The following is a 13,935-nucleotide window of genomic DNA, read 5'->3' as shown; positions in this document are numbered from 1 at the left end:
TCTCTCTCTCTCTCCCTCGGCCTCTCGCCCCTCCCTCCCCGCCCCTCTCGGAGGGCAGCGCAGCGGCGTTCTCAGCCAGCTCTGTCCGGAGAGGAAATGACATGCTGTTGGCTGTTTCCACGGCGGAGGCAGTAACGGCGGAGCGGGCGTAGAAAGCCGCGCCCGTCCCCGGCAGAGCCGCTCCTCGAACGCGGACACGCTGTGAGCGATCGCCACGGCGACGGAGCCTTCGCGCGTCCCCGCCCCGGACGAGGCCGGCGGAGAAAGAGGCCCTTCACCACAGCGGATTGTTTCCATTAAGCCGCGGCTGCCGCTCGGAGCCCGTTGCTGATGTTTTATTGATACTTTGGGTTATTCTTTCCAATTACTAATAGATAAACCCTGATCCCTTTTAACCCAAACATCACTAATTCATGCCGCCGCCCTCGTCCCGCTGTGTAGTTAAAGGCATTTCACGCTTGACCTGAGGACGTACTCCTCCGCCCCCTCTCCCCCGCTCCTTCCCTCCCTTTCACTTCAGGTTAAGTGTTTTAAAGGCCACGACTGTAAATACAAACACTTAAAAAGGGAGAAATCTGCTAGACGGTGCGCTGTAAGTGCAAAACACTGGATGACGGGGGCAGGCTGTGTGCAAAAGGGCTGAACTGCACTAAAATCAACCCCTGAGGGGTTAGATGTGTTTAAGGGAGTCGAGAAGCCCCCAGTGACAAATTATGAAGACGCGACTATGCCGTGCAGTCCGAGCAGCAAGGCTTAAAGATACCGGTGATTTAACATTACCAGTCTGCCATTGTGATGCTCTTATTCCTCTTTGTTATGTTTTCCTCTGGTAACGTGACTTGGAACCAAATGAGAGGTGGCGTTTCAGAAGAAGCGGTTCTGGCAGAAGGCAGCAGTGGATGGGGCGGGAGTTTGGTGGAGAGCTGGCATGAAGGATGAAACTGCTGAGAGAACTGAGGGGCAGGATTTAGGGCCCCACTAATCTGAGATCTGTACGCAGATCCAAACCCTTTCATTATACGCAGGCAAGCTATTTGCTGTCCCTGCAAACATACAGGTGTTGATGCCGGTGATATTGGCATTCATTATAAAGCTTCTTTTTCCTTTCATGTTGCTCAGCTGTTTTGAAGGGGAGAAAAAACAAAACTGGCAACAGAAAGGAGAAATAAATTGGCTGTTGCAGACACAGAGGCATGGAGAGAGAGAGAAAAAGAAAAAGAGAAAGGGGAGTTCAGAAGCCCAACCCGAGGCTATGTTTCCCACAAACGCTTAGACCAGGAGGGCTTTTGAAATGCGTTAGCCAAAAGGGTTCGCTTTTTTTTTTTTTTTGTTGTTGATCATCCGGCCGCCCCCGACTTCAAGGGCGGAGAGACGAGAGAAAGCCCACTCACAGGTGCTTCACATGAGGACGTGATCAGGGGCGCGGCCGAGGCGTGTGATCTGGCCCCCCGCGCTCGCCCTCCTCAAACGAGCCCCGCGTGGGCAGGGCTGGCCCCGGAGCGGGCGGGCGGGCGGGCGGGGCGGGGCAGCGGGGCGGTGGACCTCTCCGCGCGTTTGCGGGTTCCTGATTCTCATGCGTACCTCATCCACCGGGCCTGGCCCTTATTCTGATAAATACATGCTGGTTATGGACTAATGCTGGGTGGGGTGGGCCTCTCAGCCCTCTCTCATCTCCCTCCAACGCTGGATGGCTGCCTGGCTTTGTCTGGTTTGGTTTTGGCGTTCACTGTGTTCACTCCCGGTTTGTTTCAATGCGTCAGCAGACGGCTGATGAACAGTGTTTAAGTACCTGCTCATGCGCTGCGTTTGCTTTAAAACAGAGAGTAAAACAGGGAGAATCCCATCACATTAAGTGCAACATTCTGATAGTGTGAAGTACCACCTCAAACAAAGGGAACCTTCACCTGTTTTCACCTTGTTAAAATGTACTAGCCTGCTCCTGTTTTCACCTTGTTAGAGTGCACTAGCCTGTTCCTGTTTTCACCTTGTTAGAGTGCACTAGCCTGCTCCAGTTTTCACCTTGTTAGAGTGCACTAGCCTGTTCCTGTTTTCACCTTGTTAGGGTGCACTAGCCTGCTCCTGTTTTCACCTTGTTAGAGTGCACTAGCCTGCTCCTGTTTTCACCTTGTTAGGGTGCACTAGCCTGCTGCTATTTTCACCTTGTTAGAGTGCACTAGCCTGCTGCTATTTTCACCTTGTTAGAGTGCACTAGCCTGCTGCTATTTTCACCTTGTTAGAGTGCACTAGCCTGCTGCTATTTTCACCTTGTTAGAGTGCACTAGCCTGCTGCTATTTTCACCTTGTTAGAGTGCACTAGCCTGCTGCTATTTTCACCTTGTTAGAGTGCACTAGCCTGCTGCTATTTTCACCTTGTTAGAGTGCACTAGCCTGCTCCTGTTTTCACCTTGTTAGAGTGCACTAGCCTGCTGCTATTTTCACCTTGTTAGAGTGCACTAGCCTGCTGCTATTTTCACCTTGTTAGAGTGCACTAGCCTGCTGCCATTTTCACCTTGTTAGAGTGCACTAGCCTGCTGCCATTTTCACCTTGTTAGAGTGCACTAGCCTGCTGCTATTTTCACCTTGTTAGAGTGCACTAGCCTGCTCCTGTTTCCTTAAGCACTAGCCTTGTTTCACCTGTAGGTGCACTAGCTTGCTGCTATTTTCACCTTGTTAGAGTGCACTAGCCTGCTGCCATTTTCACCTTGTTAGAGTGCACTAGCCTGCTGCTATTTTCACCTTGTTAGAGTGCACTAGCCTGCTCCTGTTTTCACCTTGTTAGAGAGCACTAGCCTGCTGCTATTTTCACCTTGTTAGAGAGCACTAGCCTGCTGCTATTTTCACCTTGTTTGGCAGAGTAGTTGTGACTCTTGGGCTCTTTGAATAGAAGAGCTCTTCACATATTCCCTGCTTTTATCCTCACAGGCTGTCACTGTGATTACTGTCTGTCAGAGCTGTGTCATTTTTTCATGATTGTTGGGTAACGTTTAAGAATATGGCATATTTGTGTTTAACCATTAACCAACACATTTTTCATTGTTGATGTTATGCCAGGATTAAAGTAGTCATTATTTTAAAGTGGGGGAGCCACATTTAGAAAGTTTCACGCAAGTTTTTTCAGTGTATAAACAACTTAGTTCTTGTATATTCCTGTCTCAGTGATGCACTTTGTAACCTTGCGTTGAATTTTCTCTGAATCTGATAACCCTGGGCTTCACCTTCACGATCATTTATTTATGTTGGTGTGGCTGCAGAGATACATATGTCTGGGGTTGTGAATTCAGCCAGTTATTAAGCATTTATAAGCAGTCCAAATCCTATAGGCTTATCAGATGCTAGACAGTTGCTTCATTCTGTACAGAGTCGTAGAGTATTCTGTATCGATTTCATCAGTGTTATCACTTTATGCAATAGAATATAGTACAGGTACAGCTTTGTATTTTCTTTATTATTGCACTGGAATGTCTTTACAAAATATGTATACGCACTTGTGTGTGTATGAATACACATAGCACATAGACACACAAGCATGCATGCTCAAACATACATATCTGTCACACGCAGATGACTACTGCCTCTAAACGTGTAAATATGCTGGATGACAATGCAGCGTGGAAAGTGAGTTCTCCCAGAAACGGACCGTCGGGTGCCGTCCTCCACATCAATATTAGAGCAGAACTCGAGTTTCTGACAGCCGAAATGGACATGCATTAATCATGGCTCCCATCCGCCCGGCGAAGCCCCTTCTTTAATATGTATGCTCTCACGTGCTGGGAGAAAAGACGTGAGCGGACGCGCACACTCACGCCCGCACGCACGCCCGTCTGTGCTGCGCCGGGGTGCTGCTGAGCGCGACTGTGCTGTCTGTCTGTCTGTGTGCAGGTGGCCTGCATGCAGCTCATTAACGCGCTGGTGACGTCTCCCGATGACCTGGACTTCCGGCTGCACATCAGAAACGAGTTCATGCGCTGCGGGCTGAAGGAGCTGCTGCCGGTAAGAGCCCCGCCCCCTCGCCCTCTCTGCATTAATATTTAAATGAGCCGTGCAGCTGAGCCCACTGCTCTGTACCGCTGCAGATAATTGAGTTTGGGCCGGGCGTCCGAATCGATACACACGACTGGGGGAGAGAAAGCTCTGGCCGTCTCCTGTCAGGGTTATGTTAGCATGTTTATACTGTGTGAACAACTAAAACACAATGCTACCGCCAGAGCAAACAGTGACCAGGGAGGTGTGTGTGTGTTTGTGTGTGCGTGTGTGTGCGCGTGCATGCTTGCGTGTCTGTGTGTGCGTGTGTGTGCGTGTCTGTGTGTGCGTGTCTGTGTGTGTGTGTGTGCGCGCGTCTCCGTGCTCGTGCGTGTGAGCTACAGGAGGGGATAGTGTAAGAAGAGTGATGTGAGAGTACCGTGTATTTATTATTGAAGCTTGCAGCCAGCCTTCAGCCTCCTTTCGGAACGGAGGAGGGGAACACAATCAAATTTGATGTCTGAATCTGTAGAGACCCTTAAACAGAATCTAATCAGCCTCTCCGGCTCTTACCTTTCCCCTCTCCCCTCTCCCCGCGCTGATACCCCAGCGGCTGGGCGTCCTGCGCAGCGAGGCTCTGGACATCCAGCTGCGCGTGCACGAGGAGCACCGTGAGGAGGACATGATGGAGTTCTCCCACCGGCTGGAGGACATCAAAGCAGAGCTGGAATATCCTTCCCAGCCCGCGTAAGAGGCTGTGTGTGATTAGGCCTCAGTTACACACTCCGCCCAGCGTTTAGCAGTTAGTTTCACTTAATTAATCACATTTATTTTGGATGAAATAATTTCTTTTCTTTTCTTCATACGGGGCGGTGGTGCTCTTGTCACCTCACAGCAGTCTGGTTCTGGGTCCGAATCCCGTCCTGGGCCTTTCTGTGTGGAGTTTGCATGGTCCCCCCGTGTCCATGTAGCTTTCCTCCGGGTACACCAGTTTCCTCCCACATTCTGAAGACATGAAGTTTAGGTGAATTGGAGAGTCTAAATTGCCCATAGGTGTGTGTGTGTCTTGCCCTGTGTGTACAGCGTATGTGTGCGTGTGGTTGTCTTGCCCTGTGTGTACAGCGTATGTGTGTGTGGTTGTCTTGCCCTGTGTGGTTGTCTTGCCCTGCGTGTACAGCACACGCCTTTGAGTGCGTTCCTTAACGCCGCTCACTGATGCGGGAGACGTGTTCAGCATGTTGATGAGCGTGGTGAAGAACACGGCGGCAGAGGGCCACTTCCTGTCCATCCTGCAGCACCTCCTGCTCATCAGGAACGATTACCACATCCGGTGAGTGGCCCGCCCCAGCCCCGCACCCCCGGGTGTGTGAGCCCAGGCTCGGCACAGCGCCGGCTAGTCTCCGCACCGCGGCTAGTGGCTTTGCCCTCAGAGTGCCGCACGCTCTGCTGGGGTTTTCTGTCAAACCGAGGGCCCAGTGCAGGCCCAACCAGCCAGGAGAGGTCAGTTAACTGTGTAAGCACCTTACTAAAGTGAATTATCAAGCCCTGACCAACAAGGAAAACTCTAGCTCCAGATTGCAGTGAAATTACTGAGCTGAACAGACCTCATCTGCTTATTGAAATGGTCTTTCTTACATTTTCAAAGCATGCAAAGTGAAGGGCCTTGACTTTCCAGCAGCCAATGGGTTGCTTGTATTAAACAGTATTTTAATCTTCTTCATGCTGTTTATTGTGTACTAGATAAATTGTGCGGACACTTGTCCCAGCTGGCAGATGAGATAAATAGCTATTGCAGAAGATGGCTTGTTTGCTGACCCCCTGCACATACTGTATAAGCCAGTTCATGTTTGTCTTTTTGTAAGAAAAACATGCAGAATAGTGTTTGCTGCCTGACACAAATGAAGCATTGAGTTCACACTCTTAAAAACACTGCGTGACACTGCGGCAGCAGCTGCCTTTAATGGGGGCTGGCACCACGCTTGGATTGTCCGCAGTGCTCAAAGCCGCTTTCAAAGGCCTTTTCATGTTTGCTTTCATGGAATTACCTGCCCAGCCTGAGAACTGGCCGCAAGATGGGTCTGTACTGGGAAATCAAACATGAAGTCGTCGCTGAAAATGGGTCAATAAGAAGTTTTGATCAGGTCCTTTTGGTGCTGTCATTTACTGATTTCAAATGTAATGTTTTAGTGTAGATTTGGAGTAGAATAACATTTTCTCAGAGTATTCCTTACAGTGATTCAGATGAGTGGCAGTTGTCAATTCACCCAAAGTGCTGATAATATTCTAAATCACATCTGCTTATTGCTACGTATATAATGTTACTTGCTAAAATACTCTTGTAGTCAACAGGAAATTCTGCATATGTTAATTACAAGTGAAGCGATTTTTGCCAAAGTGACCCAGTTAACCGGAAACTTGGCAGCAATTACAGGAGCAGTTTAATATTCTGTCTGCATGTAATTTGCCAGTTACAGAATGGAAACGTCTTTTGTGTTTCAACTCTGCCATATGTTGTACTGAACATCTGCAGAAGAAAGGCAGAACGTGACCCAGTTCAAACTTTACTACAACACAACTTCCGACACGTCTGATCACAGCGTCCCCTGCTCTTTGCACAAAGTGTTGCATAAATCATGCATAAAAGTGCATCGTGTTGTTTGATTTTTAAACGTTACCTCAAAGAACAAAGATCAGGCAGCAGTGGGAAGTTTCCATCTTCGCTAGCACAAATGCGGCTAACGGCAAAGTGTAGAGGACATACACACAACCAGAGCAAAGAGAACAGGCAGCTAACACAACCAGAGCAAAGTGAACAGGCAGCTAACACAACCAGAGCAAAGTGAACAGGTGGCTAATACAACCAGAGCAAAGAGAACAGGCAGCGAACACAGCCAGAGCAAAGAGAACAGGCAGCTAACACAACCAGAGCAAAGAGAACAGGCGGCTAACACAACCAGAGCAAAGTGAACAGGCGGCTAACACAACCAGAGCAAAGTGAACAGGCAGCTAACACAACCAGAGCAAAATGAACAGGCGGCTAACACAACCAGAGCAAAGTGAACAGGCAGCTAACACAACCAGAGCAAAGTGAACAGGCGGCTAACACAACCAGAGCAAAGAGAACAGGCAGCTAACACAGCCAGAGCAAAGTGAACAGGTGACTAGCACAGCCAGAGCAAAGAGAACAGGCAGCTAACACAACCAGAGCAAAGAGAACAGGCGGCTAACACAACCAGAGCAAAGTGAACAGGCGGCTAACACAACCAGAGCAAAGTGAACAGGCAGCTAACACAACCAGAGCAAAATGAACAGGCGGCTAACACAACCAGAGCAAAGTGAACAGGCGGCTAACACAACCAGAGCAAAGAGAACAGGCAGCTAACACAACCAGAGCAAAATGAACAGGCGGCTAACACAACCAGAGCAAAGTGAACAGGCAGCTAACACAACCAGAGCAAAGTGAACAGGCGGCTAACACAACCAGAGCAAAGTGAACAGGCAGCTAACACAACCAGAGCAAAGTGAACAGGCAGCTAACACAACCAGAGCAAAGAACAGGCAGCTAACACAACCAGAGCAAAGAGAACAGGCAGCTAACACAACCAGAGCAAAGAGAACAGGCGGCTAACACAACCAGAGCAAAGAGAACAGGCAGCTAACACAACCAGAGCAAAGAGAACAGGCAGCTAACACAACCAGAGCAAAGAACAGGCAGCTAACACAACCAGAGCAAAGAGAACAGGCAGCTAACACAACCAGAGCAAAGAGAACAGGCGGCTAACACAACCAGAGCAAAGAGAACAGGCAGCTAACACAACCAGAGCAAAGTGAAGAGGCGGCTAACACAACCAGAGCAAAGAGAACAGGCGGCTAACACAACCAGAGCAAAGAGAACAGGCAGCTAACACAACCAGAGCAAAGTGAACAGGCGGCTAACACAACCAGAGCAAAGAGAACAGGCGGCTAACACAACCAGAGCAAAGAGAACAGGCAGCTAACACAACCAGAGCAAAGAGAACAGGCGGCTAACACAACCAGAGCAAAGAGAACAGGCAGCTAACACAACCAGAGCAAAGAGAACAGGCAGCTAACACAACCAGAGCAAAGAGAACAGGCGGCTAACACAACCAGAGCAAAGAGAACAGGCAGCTAACACAACCAGAGCAAAGAGAACAGGCAGCTAACACAACCAGAGCAAAGAGAACAGGCAGCTAACACAACCAGAGCAAAGAGAACAGGCGGCTAACACAACCAGAGCAAAGTGAAGAGGCGGCTAACACAACCAGAGCAAAGTGAACAGGCAGCTAACACAACCAGAGCAAAGTGAACAGGCAGCTAACACAACCAGAGCAAAGTGAAGAGGCGGCTAACACAACCAGAGCAAAGTGAACAGGCGGCTAACACAACCAGAGCAAAGTGAACAGGCGGCTAACACAACCAGAGCAAAGAGAACAGGCAGCTAAAACAACCAGAGCAAAGAGAACAGGCAGCTAACACAGCTAGAGCAAAGAGAACAGGCAGCTAACACAACCAGAGCAAAGTGAACAGGCAGCTAACACAACCAGAGCAAAGTGAACAGGCAGCTAACACAACCAGAGCAAAGAGAACAGGCAGCTAACACAACCAGAGCAAAGAGAACAGGCAGCTAACACAACCAGAGCAAAGTGAACAGGCAGCTAACACAGCCAGAGCAAAGAGAACAGGCAGCTAACACAGCCAGAGCAAAGAGAACAGGCGCAAGCCGCGGTGCTACACATGTCCATTGTTTTTTTTTCCGGCTAGCTGTCTGTATGTGGGAGAGGTGAGTTCTTCTGAGCGTGTCCTGGCTGTGGGGGGGGGGTGGGGGAGTCCTGACTGAGAGGTGTGTGAGGTCGCCGGATTGCCCTGCTCCACAGATTAAGTGGGCAGTGCTCCTTATTGATTTTGTCTGAGCGCCATAAATTGTGTTGTAGCAGCCTTAGCCGCGGCGTGCCGTGTTAAACTCTTATCTCAAATCAAGGTCTTTTCAACCTTTCTGCCGCAGGCCGTCAGGGGGTTGTAATTGGACACATTAAAACAAGCGGCAGCCCCCCTCTCTGGTTACAGAGGGATAACACGGCCCTTAATTCCACGCCGACAGTGACAGGGAAAGTATGATGAAGGTTTGGGGAGTGGTACGGGGGGAGGGGGGGCGCGGGGGGGTGAAGCGCGCTCAGTGTTTGCGGATGACCGGCGCGGGGCAGGTGTGCGAGCCGGTTAATGGCGCTCTCAGAGCCCTCATCAGTCACCTTTCGACTGGGCCGGCTGGGCTGAGAGGCGCTTCGTCCCCGGGGGAGTGTGCTCAGAGGTGGGGGGGCGGAGTGGGCTGCCCGGTCGCTCTGACTCCTGGAGGAGCGCGGGAGCCAGAATCATGAATCCTGTGCTTTATGTTATCATTTGTCAGCCCCTCAGAGTTGGGGGTAAGGCACCGCTGCGCTGGATCATGGGTTTGAGTGTGTGTAGAGTTTGCGGGGGGGATTGACGTCCGGGTCCTACCCCTGCCTGTGTGACCCCCAGGCCCCAGTACTTCAGGATCATAGAGGAGTGTGTGTCCCAGATCGTCCTGCACCGCAGCGGCACCGACCCGGACTTCTCCTACAGGAAGCGGCTGGACGTGGACTTCAGCCACCTCCTGGGTGAGTCTGCACTGCCTCTGTCCTTAGGGAACGCGTTTAGAGAGAGATCAGGGTGCGTGTGTGTGAGTGTGTGCAGTCTGATTTCTTTCTGTTTTCCAACGTGTGAGCGAGAATGTGTGTGTGTGATAGCAGTTGTGTTTTCATGTCTATGTGTGTGCTTGCGTTTGACATGTGCATTTCACTGTGTGGGATTGCGTATGTGCCTGTATGTGTGTGCGCGTGCAAGTGTTAAGTGTGTGTATGCATATGAGTTTGTGTCAGCATGAAGGTGTGTGTGCATGCCTATAGGCATATGTTTGTGTGTGTGACTGTTTGTATGAAGGTGTGTTTGGATACGTGTGTGTGTTGTGCGTGTGTGCATTTATGTGTATGTCTGAGTGTGTATGTATCAGTGTGTGAAGGTGAGTGTATATGCATGAGTGTGTATGTTTTAATGTGTCTGAGTATGTGTATGAGCACAGGTATGTATGGGTGTATGTATGACTCCCTCTCTCTCTCTCTCTGTGGGCAGATGTGTGTGTGGATAAAGCTCGGGCAGACGAGTACGAGCAGAGGGCATCGGACCTGGCGCAGAAGGTACACCCAGCCCCTCCCATCAGCGCTCAGCAGTGCGCCATTTAGCCGCCATTAATTACGGCGAGATCAGCGCAGATCGTTAAAACAGCCGTTTGTAATTAACACTGTTCTTAGATTAAAGGACGACGGCATCGATTTTTCCGAACGGCCCTTTGTAATTGCGTGCAGATATGTATGCGGCTCCAGACTCGATCTATTGGTCGAGAAGCCCGGCCCTTTGGTTAACCCTGTGCGTCCTGGGCTTGGAGCGTTAGTGAGCGTTAGTGAGCCTTTCTCCTCTGCAGCTGGTATCAGGCCCTGCCAGGCCTCTGGAGCTCCACAGGACTCTCCCGCTTTATTGCACCCCCCCTCTCAGGGCAGGGATAAGCAAGCCAAGCTCCGTGTGCCGGCAGGCCGTCGTGTATCTTGGATGAAGGGGGGAGGGGTTACCGGTAGTTGGGGGGGTACCTGCTGTTAGGATGCCGACGCTCATGAAAGGGGTGATGTCATTGACACACGGTGGGTGTGCTGTCAAGACCTTGTGATAAAATGTGTGTGTTTGAAGCCATCCCTCTACTCACTTATTCGCACACACATGCGCGCGCGCGCGCACACACACAGGCAAGGTGACGCACGGCTGAGGTTCAGAGATTTTTCTGGGTTTTCTCCTGTCCGAGCCTTCCATTAATCTGAACAGTTATCACGCTAAATTAGCTCGGGTCACCACCTGCGCTAATTTAGCGTAATAATTGAGCTAATTATGTCGTTACAAACTGGAAGGATAGGGGCGGAGAGAAAGCAGGACGGCTTCCTCCGGGAGCTCGGCGGCCGTACCCCGGGTGTAACGGAAACCTCCGGAAATAACAGGTGTGCCTGTCACAGCTCAGCGGGGAGACTGCCGGCGTGATCGCAGGCTGGGCCTCTTTTATTTTTCACCTCGCCTTTTAAAACGCAGTGACCAAACATAAATTCATCTCTTTAGTTCATCGCAGAGCGCTCTCTCAGGCAGAGCGAGAGAGAGGGGTGGAGAGTGGGGGAGAGAGAGAGAGTCAGAGAGAGAAAGTGTGGGGAATAGCGAATAGTGGGGAAGAGCGGTAGAGAGATGGAGAGGGAGAAATTTGGTGACTGCAATGACAGGCAGTTGAATTGCACGTCGGGGGAAGAATACCAAAGGAGATCCCCATTCAGCACACGTCCTTTACAGCCTCAAACGCACCATCCTTCTGCCCTGCTGCTGAAATAAAAGCCAGGGCGGCTAATTGTGTCCATGAGGTGTAATTCAGGATTAATTAACGCTCGCTTGGTCGTGTCTGTAATAAGAGCAGAAGAACGGGTGTTGGGCGGGGGTGCGGTGATCCCGGCTGTGTGCTGCAGGCCCTACGGCCTCCGCTCCTTATTGCATCAGCTCAGTCATCTTCAGGTGACATTGGTATGGGCACCAGCTACAGCTGCAGACTGCAAGCGTATCCTAAGGATTCCACTGCGCTCAAGTGCAGGAGTAAGCCTGCATAGTTTAGAGAGCTGGCAGAGAACTAAAAACAAGGCAGTCGGTTGGAAGAAAAACCAGGACGCGGACCGACACCTGTGCACCCCTGCTCTACAGGCTGAGCTGTGCTGTAGGCCTCTTCCCTGACTACCCCAATCAGCTCGGGGCCACTACATGAATCACACTTGTCTATCAGGCACGTGTGACTTAATGATCAAACTTAAACTTGATCAAGGATAACACAATGTCATAAATCTTATTTCCACTGTGGGCACAGAGCTGATGTGGTCAGATAGCTCTCCATTTGGTGTAGTTTTTATTCAGTCTTAATGTAGTGAACTTGGCTCTTGAATGCTGTTTGTGAATGGTAAATAAATGTACCGTCTTTGTCTCAGACACTGCTGACCTCAGGTGATCCCTGTCTCTCTTCCTCTCCCCACTCCCATTTTCTCTTTATTTTCCTCTCTCTCTCCAATTCTCTTTATTTTCCTCTCTCACTCCAATTCTCTTTATTTTCCTCTCTCACTCCAATTCTCTTTATTTTCCTCTCTCACTCCAATTCTCTTTCTCTCTCTTGCTCTTGCTCTCTCTCTCTCCCCATCTCTTGCGTGTGTGGTTAACTGCGCTGTTGTCTTCATCAGTTTGAGGAAGAGTTCCTGGTCCGACAGGAAGCCCAGGCGCAGTTGCTGAAGAAGGACGAGAAGATCAGCGAGCTGGAGGCGGAGTTGCAGGCTTTTAGGTCCCAGGTAAAACACTGGCCCCCTGGTTACTGTTCCTGCATTCAGTCATTTAGTGAAAATGTTTGGTTAGTTTTATTTAATCATGCCGTTTCATTTTTATTTCTTTTGTTATATTTGAAATGAAACGTTAGGAAAGAAGATGAGTTTTGAAAGGTGCACTGCAGAATCACTGCTACAGGATTTACACAAATATAATATAAATGAAATACAAAAAAGAACAGATAAAAAAATGGAGGGATGCAATAAGAGGAAAATGCATTCGTACACATTTACATTTACAGATGGTGTGGAGATGTGAGATGGGGCATGAAGTTGCAATAGACTTTCCTCTGCAGACAGTAAAAGGTGCAGCAGTCGTGAGATGTTTCCTCTGTTCTGAAGACACTGTGAGCTGATTATATAATGACGTGAGGTCATTTAGCATCGTCCCCTTCCGTGCCCTCAGCTTTGAGTGCTTGCTTCCCTGCCATTAGCAGGTTTATTGCAGACTCACGCCTGTTCGCTCCTCAGGAATCCTGCGATACTTAACACCACCCAAGTCCTCACCTTGGTTAACAGCTGCGAATTAGCTGCCCTTTTTATTTTTTTATTCTTGGGGTCCGCTGATTTATTCGTTCAGTTCCTTTCTCATCCCGCCTCTTTTTTTTGATAATAATTAAGCTTAAGATTGGATCCCGAGAGTTCGGCTCTTACGTTAGGCTCTAATCGCTGATCTCTATCCCTGAAAGGAAATTGTTCTTAAGGCGGTTCATTCTGCCCGAGCTCGTCTGTGCGCGACACTGCCTGGGGAAGATAACTGATGGCGGAATGAACTTTTATTCCGATAATATTTCAATTCCACAAAGTAAACACTTTCAAAGAATCCTCAAACAGAGCTTAAGCTCAGATTACCCACAATGCAATGTGTACGGTGCATATTTCCCCAACATCCCATGCGGAAATAAAAAACGTATGGCCGCGTGCACATGAACGATACCTGAAGTATAATTAATGTTTATCCAGTTTAACTTGAGGTATGCCTGCTGAAGTATGCTATTTTTCACGTTGGATGTTCAGCATGCTGTGTCTGAAGGCATTAGCCTTCTTATCAGAGTCACTTTTTTGGGAGGTTCTTGGGCTGGAAACGAAAGCAGGACTCGCCCTGGAGCACGAGCACAGCTCTGAAGAGTCACTTTCACGGTTGTTTTTTTTTTCATTCTTAGTTTATTTTTGGTGGTGCACCTGTTCTCAGAGCAACAGAGCTTTCAGCTCAGGTGGCTTTGCACTGCTCTCTCCCCTGGTAGTTAGATGTCTGATTTTGGAAACAAAAAAACAAAAAAGATTCCTTAATTTTAAAGTGAAGGTTAGGGTGATATGCTCAGGACATGATATAATATGATTATATGCACATTCTTTCCATGCCAAGTATCGTAAACTAAATCCGAATTCACTTACAGTGCAGCGTGATTGAGTAAAAAGGATAAGCGCTTTCCGCTAATGCGCTACACTTGGCTGAGTGCACTCATCTCTCTTAACTTTTATTGAGAGTTGCGTGATACCT

The 13,935-nt window shown here is 49.3% G+C and overlaps 1 protein-coding gene across 1 annotated transcript in view; it reads left to right on the top strand.

Annotated features, from left to right (window-relative positions):
* LOC135240415 (protein diaphanous homolog 3-like) overlaps nt 1-13,935 on the top strand; it is a 343,268-nt gene that overhangs the window by 129,306 nt on the left and 200,027 nt on the right. Inside the window, exons 10-15 of the mRNA XM_064309839.1 lie at nt 3,880-3,990; nt 4,571-4,689; nt 5,174-5,290; nt 9,496-9,614; nt 10,126-10,190; nt 12,297-12,401. Coding sequence (XP_064165909.1) covers nt 3,880-3,990; nt 4,571-4,689; nt 5,174-5,290; nt 9,496-9,614; nt 10,126-10,190; nt 12,297-12,401 — 636 coding nt within the window. The remainder of the gene's footprint in view (nt 1-3,879; nt 3,991-4,570; nt 4,690-5,173; nt 5,291-9,495; nt 9,615-10,125; nt 10,191-12,296; nt 12,402-13,935) is intronic.

The sequence above is a fragment of the Anguilla rostrata genome, chromosome 15, assembly GCF_018555375.3.
Source record: "Anguilla rostrata isolate EN2019 chromosome 15, ASM1855537v3, whole genome shotgun sequence".
Classification (NCBI taxonomy): Eukaryota; Metazoa; Chordata; class Actinopteri; order Anguilliformes; family Anguillidae; genus Anguilla; species Anguilla rostrata.
The sequence above is the reverse complement of the archived record's forward strand: the minus strand, read 5'-3'. Positions and strand labels throughout refer to the sequence as shown.